Raw genomic sequence first — 11,838 nt, forward strand, 5'->3', positions numbered from 1 at the left:
TATTTTTTCTGATAATTTTATATATAAATAATATATATTATTTAGTTATTTTTATTTATTTTTTCATAACATTAGATATATTAATTAATAATTATTAAATATATATTTTTTAAAATTATATAAATGACAAACTCATTGAAGCTCGCGAGCTAGCTCAAGCTCGATAAATGAAGCTCGGGCTCATGCTTATTTATTAAATGAGCTTATTTTTAGCCTCGAGCTCAATTAAACTCGATCCGATCAAACTTTTTAACGAGCCGATCACAAGTAACTCGCAAGCTCGTTTGGCCAATTGCCATAAGCCCTTAAGTTTTTGTAACGTGGCATGCAATTAAAATGTGATCCACATCCACTCGTTAAAACCAACCGGATATCCGGGTCCAACAACCGAACAATTTCGGGTCAAATAACCCGTTTGGCATCGATTCACAGAACCCCCAAAAGGCAAATCACATGCAATTTCTCTCTTAATTCTTAAACCACCGCCTGAATTTTGGTTCTGAGTTAACTCACCAGGTAACGATCCTAACAATCCTTTCGTATCTGCTTGTTTTCGGTTTAATTTCATTCATTTGTTATTAGTTAATCGAATCGTATGCCTTTTGATAGTTTTTTGCGTATTATTTATGCGATGATTCTATCGGTTATGATGATCAAACTGCATACGATAATTGTTGATTATGTTTCGTTGTATTAATAACGGCTTAATTTTTGTACCGATTATCTCCCTAGGGCTTTGATTATTATTATTATTATTATTATTTCGATTCTAACAGCTGAAGGTTTTAGTTATTAATATAATAATAATTGGTATACATGTTGCATGTCAATTTAATAAGCAATTAGGGCTGGATTGATGACTTACATAATATAGGTTTCTGTTTTAGCTGGTATCGTTGTTATCAAATGCGCCAGGCGCATAGACCTCACCTAGGGCCTAGGCGTTGAGCGCAAAAAAAGCGAGGGCCTGAGAAAAAAAACGCACTTAAAAAAAATAAAAAATATATTATATATATGAAAATTAGTACTATTCTTCAAATAAATTAAACAAAAGCTATTATATAACGTTTATTATCATCTAATTAGTACCAAAAGCGCTTACCAAAAGCTACTATATAGCGTCTATTCTTCTCATGTTCCTACCGTAGACAATGCCGAAGCGCTTGCCTAGGAACTAGAAGCGCATTTGTTGAGCCTCGCCTGAAAAATGGACCTAGGCGCAAGAAGCGAGGGCTTTTAATAACCATGGCTGTTATGTTAATCAATTATGTAAGGTAAATTTCATTCAATAAAATTGAATATATGATAACACAAGTCTTTCTAATATAGACGGTAAGACGAACAATAACGGACCAATTTTTCGGCGATGTTGGTTCTGACTGGGTCGTGGAGGGGTTAAAACCTGCCTACCTCAAAGTTTTACGTATAAACATTTGTATATTATACAAAAATGAAAATTACATATAAAAATGTGTTTGTATGTGTGTGTAACTAAAATTTCATATAAAAGTTATATGTGTTTTGTATCTCTCTAGAGTTTTGATTACTGTTATATCGGTTCTGCTAAACGCTGTAGTTATTCATATAATAATTGGTATACATGTTGCTTGTCAATCTAATAAGCAATTAGGGCTGGATTAATGACTTACATAATAAGTTTCTGTTTAGCTGTTATGGCTATCAATTCTACAAGGTAAATTTCATTCAATAAAAATTGAATATATGATAGCACAAGTCTTACGAATATAGACGGTAAGTTGGTAAGACGAACAATAACGGACCAATTTTCCAGCGATTTTGGTTATGAATGGGTCGTGGAGGGGTTAAAATCTGTCTACTTCAAAGTTTTACATATAAACATTTGTATATGTATACAAAATTGAAAATTACATATAAAAATGTGTGTGTGCGCGTGTGTGTATAACTAAATTACATATAAAGTTATAATCTGATTAATCTCGATTAGGGTTGAATTTTAATTATCTTATGCTTATTAATGATTTACATAATTCACTTCTGGTGTGATTTTTGTGTTTTAGCTGTTATTGTTATCAATTTTATAAGGTAAATTGTGATTCAATTTTAAAGAGCCTGCTTGTTAGTTGTTATTTTCTCAAAATGGTTCTTTGATTAAGTTAAAAAGCTTGAATGTATGATAACACAAATCTTTCTAATATAGATAGTAAGACGAACAATAACGGACCAATTTTGCGGCCAATCTCGGTGATTTCGGGCTTGAATGGGTCGTAGAGCGGGTTAAAAGTTAAAACCTGTCTGCTTCAAAGTTTTACATATAAACATTTGTATATATGTACCAAACTGAAATTATATATAAAAATTGTGATCCGATTAAAATCGCTAGTCCACACCCTACCGGCCGACTAGCGAGTTCTACAACATTGATAATGGATAATGGTTATATGTGTTTTGTATCTTTTGATGAGAATTTTGAAGAATGTTGATATTTGGTAGAGTATCAAATTATCAATAACTTCTTTGTATAACATAATTTATTTTTCAGATAGAATCTTTGAAGAAAATGCAAGGTGGCAGAGGAAGAGGTGACCCGTTCTTTGGTTTTGGTGATCCTTTTGCTGGGTTTGGCGGTATGCCAAGATTGTTTGGAGAAAGGGACCCGTTTGATGATCCGTTTTTCACGCACCCGTTCGGTGGAATGTTGCAGTCAGGTCCATTTGGTCACACCATGGGTCCATTCATGGGTGCGAGTCCTTTTGGATCGAGCTTATTTGGTCCAAATGGAGGTCATTTTGGGTCAAACTTAATTGGTCCAAATGGAAACCCTTTCATGGATACACGTGTGCCTATAATGCGTGAGCACAGGCAGTCCATGCCAAATAGCTCTAGAGGCCCGGTTATTGAAGAACTTAACTCTGATGATGAAAATGATCAACCAGAAACAGGGCACGGTAAGAAAGATAATACTTATATTTATGATCTTTTTTGTTTGAATATAGTTTCATGTTTTTATACGCAGATGATCAGGCTTAAGCGGCATAGTCTGAATAGATAGTATATGCATAGGGTTAATTATATTTAGGCTTGTAAACGAACCAAACGAACAAAACCAGACATGTTTTTGTTTGTTCGTTTAACTTTAACCGTACAAATGATGGAAAACAAACATAGATGAATGAATGAGACATGTGTGCAACTGTGCATGTTCATTCGCACAAAAAAATTGTTCATGTTCGTTCATTTATTAAATAAACGAACTTCCTGCCGGGCGGTTCATTTATATTTGCTCTATTTTGCTTGATAAAGACAAAAAAGAAACTCTAATTACAGAGGTGGATAGAAACATTAGAGTATTAATGCAACGGGAATTGCATGTACTCGATATTAATGCGAACTGAATGCAAATTATTATTGTTGTTGTTATTATTATTATTATTATTTTTACAGGAAGAGAGCTGAATGCGACACAGTATGGGAACCGATCGGGCCTCATGCATGATACACACTCGGGCCCACAAGCTCATAGCTTCACATTTCAGAGTTCTGTTACATATGGGGGTTCTAATGGAGCATATTATTCTTCATCTACTACTAGAAGGGCTGACAGTGATGGTGTAAGTAACCGTAAACCCCCCCCCCCCCCCCCCCCCCTTTTTTAATTTGGAATGCATGTAGATTTTTTTTTTTTTAATTTGGGGCATTTACATATTTCCCCTTCCTAAACTTTAAAATTACATATTTCCCCAAACCATGCTTAAAGAGCATTGTACATTTTGCATTAAAAACTTGTATTTTGGGGAAATATGTAATTTCATAAGAGGTTAGGAAGGGGAAATATGTAAAAATTCCTTATATTAATGGTGTATGATATGGGCGCATCAGTTGAGATTTGAAGAACATAAAGAAGCTGATTCTGTAACGGGTCAGGCGGCTCATAGGATCTCAAGGGGAATATATGATAAGGTATTTAATTGTTAATTTGTTATCCGTTTATGACTTCTAATACAACTCATAAGTTTAATGAAATAAACGTCTCGTATGGTAGGGTCACACTCTTTCAAGGAATCTGAAATCAGACGGGCAGGTGATGTAAACGCTGCATAACATCAACGAAGGTACGCACATTTATATTTTACAACGCATTTTACAGAGTAATTAATAAAGGATGATTGATCAATCAATTAATTAAATTCTTACTCAGATGAGCTTACTGGCTTTGAAGAGGCTTGGAAAGGAAAAGCTAGAAATCGTCTGCCTGGCTGGACCGGGGCAGCCAATGATGGTAGTAGTTAAACTTGTATCGCAACATTTAATTTGTTTTTGAGTTCTAAAGTAAAATTTTGAGATTATCTTGTTATTATTATTATTATTATTTTATTTTTACAGCTGGTGTTGAACGGTCTGGTGGTCGGGCACTGCCTTCGACTGAGAACACACATGCAGGTGGGAGAAGGCACCTAGGTGCAGCCGAGCATGGTCAATCATCAAAAGTTAGGAGGCGTTAATAAGGTCGAAACGTTAGGTTGTTGTTTCGTGTTGATATATTAGACTGAATGTTACATATGTAGGATGATGGGAGACCGACCGACCGAGCTGTGGTTTATGATATTATATGTGTTTGAAGCTTGTGTTGAAATATGTTTCTGACCTAGTTAATGTTTCCTGTGTTTGGTTATGGTTAAGCAGCTTTATGTGTGGTGGTTAAAGATCATGGTGATCCATTAGGATATATAACAAGTTTAAATGAGATACTTTGATTATTATGATATAAAATACTATTATTCTATACATGTATACATTTCATGTAAATAGTTTGATTAATTCATTAACTCTATTGGATCAGCAAGAAATAGGCGAATTCTACTGCTTTTTGTTCATTTCTCATGGAGTAGAATTCTCATCAGTACGAGTCAATTGAATGACTCAATGGTCTCTTATATAAGAAATTGAAGGAAAACATGACAATTTTTTTCTTAGAAATTCATCGTTTTCCATCTCATATATCAAATCAATCATAACCGCTACCCACATTCCTAAAAAGACCCGCGATCTCATAGAAAGGCATTACAATTTCTTTATTTAAAATGAAAAATATATAGAACTGCAGGTGTTCGTGTGTGACCAACGCGCCTTTGACTCGTCTTACTTGAGTGTCTAGATGCGCTCCTTATATGCTTTTGACCATAATTCTTATATATTGGTACATAAACAAAGTTACCATGATTTGTATGTTGATTTACCTAGTTAATCCATCTGTATGTTATGTTTCTACTTCCTAGGACAAGGTTTTCAATTAGTTTTTCTTTTGAACTGTAAATTTCATTAACCATACCACACGAATAACAAGGAGCAGAGTCTCTCCACTGAGCACGTAGCCGCCACTACAAGAACCAAAATTGCATTAGAGCGTTTTTATCTTTTACACCAATATGACCAACTCTTGAAAAACCGACTAGACCTAAATTCCTAATCTCGATCCACAAAAAGCTTAAAGACCTAAAAAAAGAAAACCGCAAGTTGAATGACCGCTTAGCAGTTTTTTTTAATGTCTTCATTTAAATAAAACATCATATAACACCAAAAAATCAAGGAATATTGGTTTTAAATAATCCCAACCATGCTCTATTGAAAAACAACAGTCATAACTTTAAACTTGACTGATGGCGATCCTAACTAAAGGGGTATTTGTTTGTAACGGACCGCGACTATCGGAAGTTAACTCCGTTAGTGATTTGCTGACGTGGACCTTCTTCTCCGGTCGCATCACGCCGAAAACCTGCAACTCGTCTCTATTCTCCTTAATATTGTTACACCGTCTCTCTCTCTCTCTCCCCTCATTCAAAACCTAACCGACGTGCCGCCGCCGCCGTCTCCAGTGAAGTCCACCCTTGTCAATCGTGCACCATTCGAGGTAACTGACACAGCATTCGACTCGGTTTGATCCCCTTAACAAAAGCCCTATCATTATTTCGCACATCATGTAACATTTGATTTCGAATTTCTGAAAATAAGATCGGGTTTGGCATCTAGGGATTGACCATAAAAGAAGATGAAATCTACTTCATTTACTAATTTCCAATGTGTTTTGAAGGAAGGAGACAGTGTAATGATATTAGAGAGAACGACGACGTGGTGCGGGCGGAAAAAAAGTCCACGTCATCAAATCACCAACCGAGTCAACATCCGTTAGTCACGGTTCGTTAAAAACAAATACCACCCCTCTAGTTGGAATCGTCGGCCAAGTTTAAAGTTAGGACGTTTGTTTGCCGATAACTCGTTAAGGCATAGTTAACCGGTATTATAAAAATTAAAAATCCCCAATCTTTTAAACCTTTGGCTAGTGGCTTAAATCAATCAATCATATATTTTGAATGGCGGCAATCAGAACCACCGGTCTAGTTCTCGTCCGTGAGATATTCCGGCCAACGCTATCAATTCGCGCCTGTCTTTGGACCGTCGTCCGGAGTCCGGTCCGGTTCGTTTCGCGTCCAATCAGTTACACTCCGGTCCGATGTGATTCCAGCAATAAGAAGACATCGGCACGGCTGTCTCAGGTTCAACAGCAATTACACGAAGCCATGGAGAGAGCTGCCGGAGCCGATGAACCTATTCCTAAAATTACTCTAGGTAAACTTGCCGCGCAGCTTGTTGCCTGCTTCTATTGTAAATATCACTAGAAAAACATAACAGTGTATTTAATTAACATTAATACCTAATTAGATTAATTATTTATGAATTATGAGTGTAAGTTGTGTAAATTAGTAATACCTAGCTATATATATATATATATATATATATATATAGGGGTGGGATATAGAGAGAACTTGAGAAATAATAAAAACTATTTTTAACTTTTTTAAAAAAAATATTTTGCGATTTTTTTTTCTTTCCTCCTTCTAATAAGATGATATTGTTCCTAAAAAAAACAAGCAATGTAGTGCATATGTGCACTAATGTGTACTGCATATATACGATAGTGTTTTATTGCATATAATACAACACAATTGCATTATACAACACAATTGCATTATACAATACACACTATTGAATATATGCAAATACAAACACTAATAATTGTACTCGAAACAAACTATCGCATATAAGTAATACAACACTAATGCACATATGCACTATATTGTTTTTTTGGTATTTTTGTATATAATATAACACTATTGCACTAATACAATACAAAAAATTGCATATATGCTATTCAATATTATTGCACATATCAAAATACACACTAGTGCACATATGCAATAAAAAAAAGTCGATGTATTGCATATGTGCACTACAACAAGTTTTTTTTTAATTTTTTAATATTTTTTTTATATTTTTCGAGTAAATGGTAACATAATATAAGAATAATGGCAAAAACGGAAATTTAAAAATATTTTTTTAATTAAATTAAAAATATTTATTTATTAGTTCTCTAGTTCTCTCTTTAAGAAGGAGTTCTCTCTTGATTCTCTCCCTATATATATATATATATATATGGGAGATTTCAAATGAGAACCCCTTTGAGTTTTAGTTTTAAGAACTCGAAAGAATTCAGTGTAACGATTTTTTTTTTTTTTTAATTTTTTTTACACATGCGTAATATATGTAGGTTACATACACGTAAAAAAATTACATAATTTTTTACGCACCGAGTCGACTTTTTACACATGTGTAACGGACGTAAAAGTTAGTGTAACCACTTACATCTTTATTCTCTCTCCTACTATAACTTTTTTACCAGATTTAATCTCAACCACATATTCCAATCCATTTAATTAAATGTGTGGCCTAGAATGGAGTTCTTAAGTTCTTACAACTCAACATGGTTCTCAAAAGATCCCTCCCCTATATATGTATATATATATATATATATAGCTCAATACAATGCCCTAATTTAATTTAGTAGGATGATTTTGCTCGGCGTGTTAAAAGCTGCTTCATGTAAAGTGATCAAATATGAGAAAGCGTGTCATGACAACCAACACGTGTGTTTATACCCTTTGCGTTTGATACTTTTGGTTTCCTTGCGTGCCGGCAAGGTTGTAAAGGTCGCTAGTCGGGCGGTGGGGTGGGGACTAGCGATTAATCAGGATTGGAATTTAATGTATAATTTTCAATTTTATATATACGCACGCACACACATTTTTATAGGTAATTTTCAGTTTTATATATGCATAGTCTCGTTGGAAACCGCTGATTTTGGCCGGAACCTGGTCAGAAAACGCCATTTAAATTCGATTAAACCCGATTTTAGCCGGATTTTTCCATTGACTGATTAATTGACCGACTAGCCCAAAAATAATCAGCGGGGTGAGGACTAGCGATTAATCGGCGCCTAGTTGAGATTTTTACAACACTAGTTGGGGCTAAGGTTCTGGAGCTACTAAACCGGGTTAAACGAGTCATGAATAGTAATGTTGCGACCCCAGGATCTATGTATGTAGTTTTTAAATGACTTAGTTTTGCTATTCAAAAAGGGCTAGTGGTGCAACTTGTTACCTGTTTGGCTTCCATTTTGTTGTAAACATTGTTTCTTAATGAATGAAGTAGATAAAAAATAATTAAATATATGTAACATCTTATAATTTGCTTAATAATACAATGATGTAAAGTACTCAAAATGAATTATCTGGACAAAACTGTTATATACACAAGATGCCAAGGTCTTATAAGTGAAAATCTGTTATTGTTCTGTATAAAGTTTTGCTGTTTAATACAGAATTGATTCAAATTTCTAGCTTTTATTACACTATATGAAGTTGAAGATTGAATCTTTAAAGCAATAGCATTGTTGTTTTGATCTGTATATTGACATGTCTGACTGTTTTAACATTGAAAACAATGCAGATTCTTTATCTGCATGATGTCAATAGAAGCTTTATGCCTTTTTTTTTTGCTTAACTATATATTCAAGGAGTTTCATATTGTGATTTAGATCATGTTACTGTGAACTTTGCTAGGAGTGGTGGACCCGGAGGTCAAAATGTCAACAAAGGTTTGATATCTTTTTAAGTATTGTCACACTTGAGAAAAATTGTTATTGTTCCTGTACCAAGATTTACCTTGTTCATTTTGTTTGCAGTAAACACCAAGGTTGATATGCGGTTTAATATTAAGGAAGCATATTGGTTAAGTGACAGGGTCAGAGAGAAAATTTTACAGATGGTTAGTTTACCTCACTAGTAATGTTATCATCTATGCAGTCGATATTCGATGTCCCTTGGTAAAATATCTGTCAAAATATCGGTACCGATAATGTCGACGATATTGACCGATATGTCACCGATATTATCAGTGTTTTAAGTCTTAGTTATCAATTTTTAGTGTTCAATGTTAGTGTTTTAAGTCTTAATCGGTTCCTACTTGCTATGATTGTTTTGCAAGTTGCAAAAAGGTTAATTTGTTAATGGTAGAAGAGTATACATGATTATTAGTGTTATATTGCTATATATATGATTTTTACATGATATTAAAATTACCGATATCCCACCAATATCTCACAGCGATAACCAATATCTCAGATATCGGTCCTTGACCGATATCTGATATTTTTTCCGCACTAACTGCTTAGGCTATTATGGCATGTTTTAAGTAACATTTTCATCATAACATGTAAATATATGTTCATTATAATAATGACATCAACTTCTTTAATCAGGAAAAAAATAGAATCAACAAAGATGGTGAGCTTGTGATTTCCTCCACAAAGACCAGAACACAAAAGTGAAACTCTTTCCACTCTCTATTTTCTTTTATATTTTATTAATAATATGTTTTTAAAGTCATATCTTACATCCTTAAATGACTTTATCTTCAGGGGTAACATTGAGGATGCCTTGGAGAAACTACAGGTACCTATAATATCATAAACCTTGTTACACGATTTAGTATAACACTACCATTTTACTGTTTCTTTTCTTCTGAAGTTGGTTCTATCTCGCCATTAGGTAAAAGGAATATTAAGTATGATACAATGCACAACTATATTAGAGTATAGACAGAGAGCCAAGAACCCTAGTCTAATGGGCGAAACTAATGGACCTAATCCTATTCCAAGAGAGTGAGAGAGCCAAGAAACCAAACCCATCATTAACACTCTCTCATCCACATTAGCCATTTCCATTCCATCCCTAAACCATGAAAATGACCAATTTACGCATCTCTAGCTATTAAAAAAACATCTAAAATAAATAAAACTACTAAACAATAAATAAAAAACTAGATTTAATTAATAAACAGATTAGAAGACTGAGAAAATACATTTATTTAATAAAAAGAATTAGAATACTTAATAAAAATTGTATTTTACTAAAAAAATTTACTCCCAACCCCAGCATCTTCTTATCTTCGTCTTCATATGTAGTATCGTGTTCAGTTGCGATCCGGTCATTTCATAGTTGTCAAAGGCACAAGGCGCTACTCGCTAGATGGCCTAGGCATGCGCTCGAAGGGCTTTTGACAACATAGGGTCATTTATATGTGGGGCTGAATGTTGAGCTGCAAATCCTTTTCTTTTTTGCTTTATTTGCAAGCGCTCCTCCATGAGCAGCATCTTCTTTGCTTTCATCTCTTCCAACTTTTCCTGATGACTTTGTGTGTCCTCGTGTTCCACTTTGCTAATGTGACTTATTTGATGAACTTATAGACTAGTTTTTGAAGTTTTTCTTCAAGTTGTGAAGATGGCCTCCTCCGTTTTCTTTGCTGACTTTTGGGCTCCTCAAATTCTTCATCTTGTTATCCGGCAAATTGTGCATCCGATGAAGTTTCGTAATTGTTTTGAGTCGGGCACCTTTAATCTTATCCTTGATTGGCTGCAAGCATCCATTGAAGGAGCCACAATGCAAAGCGTTGTTTCAAGAAACTTTGCAAACACAAAATAGTTGGCAAACAAAATCGATGTTTTGATTTCTTCAATTGATCGGTAGATTAGGTTACAATTGTTCGATTGGTTCAATTGATCAGTTGATAGCTGCTTAGAAAGCTTCAGCGATCGATGAGAAACAGGGATGCTTCGATTGATCAGCAGCGAAATTGATTAGGTATTCCGCTTCGTTGATCAAGGATGCTTCAACGCTTCGTACTGATTGGCGAAATTGAAAACCGCGTGATTTGGTCGTTCCTTTCACTTCTCACTTTTAGTTCATTAAATTTAATTTGTATTTGATCCAATCCCTTGTTGTATATGCCACTGAATTTGTTGATCTTAGCATGCCCTTCCACTTTGAGTTCATTTGATGGACGGTTTAATCACTACTTCCCACTTGACTTGTAAAATGAACAAGAATACGCTTCCAGAAAGATGCTGCTCATTGTTGATTCCTGGTAATCGAATCTTCAGATACGTCGATCCAAGCCTGGGCCATAGCGACTTCCTCGTTGGTGCTCCATGGTCTCGACTCCTTTTCGCTCGAACTCGTTGGCGGTGGGGTGCATGCTCTTTAACTAAGTTTTTTGGGGTCGGGTCGAGAAGCGATGAGCCTAGCACTAATGGGCCTGACCCTAATATAATCTAACAGAATTAATAATTTGATATATCTATAAAAATATTTCGATTCTGATGAAATGAACGCATTTAGGCAATCATTGATGCTGCTTCATACGTCCCGCCTCCTCCATCAGAAGAACAAGTAAAGAAAATTACCAAAATGTGAGTCAGTCTTCTTTTGTCATCTCCTTTATTTCCCTATATTGCAAACGTCTTCAAAATCATTATAATTTTTGTTTTTTTAATTTGTTATACAGAGCTGCTGTAGCAGAGCAGAAAAGGCTGCAGAACAAGAAGGTTCTCTCTCAGAAGAAAGCATTTAGAAGAAGCAGAGACAGTTATGACTAACAAATCAACCGATCATAGGTCATGTAAGATCA

The 11,838-nt window shown here is 34.7% G+C and overlaps 2 protein-coding genes across 2 annotated transcripts; both read left to right on the forward strand.

Annotated features, from left to right (window-relative positions):
* Positions 1–2,525: 2,525 nt before the first annotated feature.
* Positions 2,526–4,571, forward strand: LOC143585922 (uncharacterized). Its single transcript, XM_077067593.1, has 6 exons — positions 2,526–2,927; positions 3,424–3,590; positions 3,859–3,939; positions 4,022–4,091; positions 4,178–4,258; positions 4,363–4,571. The coding sequence occupies exons 1-4, from the start codon at positions 2,540–2,542 to the stop codon at positions 4,067–4,069; spliced, it is 684 nt and encodes a 227-aa protein (XP_076923708.1). The 5' UTR covers positions 2,526–2,539; the 3' UTR covers positions 4,070–4,091; positions 4,178–4,258; positions 4,363–4,571.
* Positions 4,572–6,383: 1,812 nt separating this feature from the next.
* Positions 6,384–11,838, forward strand: LOC143585923 (uncharacterized). Its single transcript, XM_077067594.1, has 7 exons — positions 6,384–6,603; positions 8,909–8,968; positions 9,056–9,138; positions 9,632–9,696; positions 9,791–9,824; positions 11,550–11,620; positions 11,716–11,838. Exons 1-7 carry the CDS (start codon positions 6,555–6,557, stop codon positions 11,804–11,806), a joined length of 453 nt encoding a protein of 150 aa, XP_076923709.1. The 5' UTR covers positions 6,384–6,554; the 3' UTR covers positions 11,807–11,838.

Source organism: Bidens hawaiensis, unplaced genomic scaffold (assembly GCF_021521415.1).
Source record: "Bidens hawaiensis isolate Kalapana, Puna unplaced genomic scaffold, B.hawaiensis_p1.1 tig00034227_1, whole genome shotgun sequence".
Taxonomy (NCBI): domain Eukaryota; kingdom Viridiplantae; phylum Streptophyta; class Magnoliopsida; order Asterales; family Asteraceae; genus Bidens; species Bidens hawaiensis.

Bases quoted from the DNA above. Each gene is read 5' to 3' on its own strand.
- LOC143585922 (XM_077067593.1), top strand. From the start codon at position 2,540: ATGCAAGGTGGCAGAGGAAGAGGTGACCCGTTCTTTGGTTTTGGTGAT. The intron at 2,928-3,423 runs GTAAGAAAGATA...TTATTTTTACAG, and splicing joins TCAACCAGAAACAGGGCACG to GAAGAGAGCTGAATGCGACA. The intron at 3,940-4,021 runs GTATTTAATTGT...CTCGTATGGTAG, and splicing joins CAAGGGGAATATATGATAAG to GGTCACACTCTTTCAAGGAA.
- LOC143585923 (XM_077067594.1), top strand. From the start codon at position 6,555: ATGGAGAGAGCTGCCGGAGCCGATGAACCTATTCCTAAAATTACTCTA. The intron at 9,139-9,631 runs GTTAGTTTACCT...TTCTTTAATCAG, and splicing joins GAGAGAAAATTTTACAGATG to GAAAAAAATAGAATCAACAA. The intron at 9,825-11,549 runs GTACCTATAATA...GAACGCATTTAG, and splicing joins ATGCCTTGGAGAAACTACAG to GCAATCATTGATGCTGCTTC.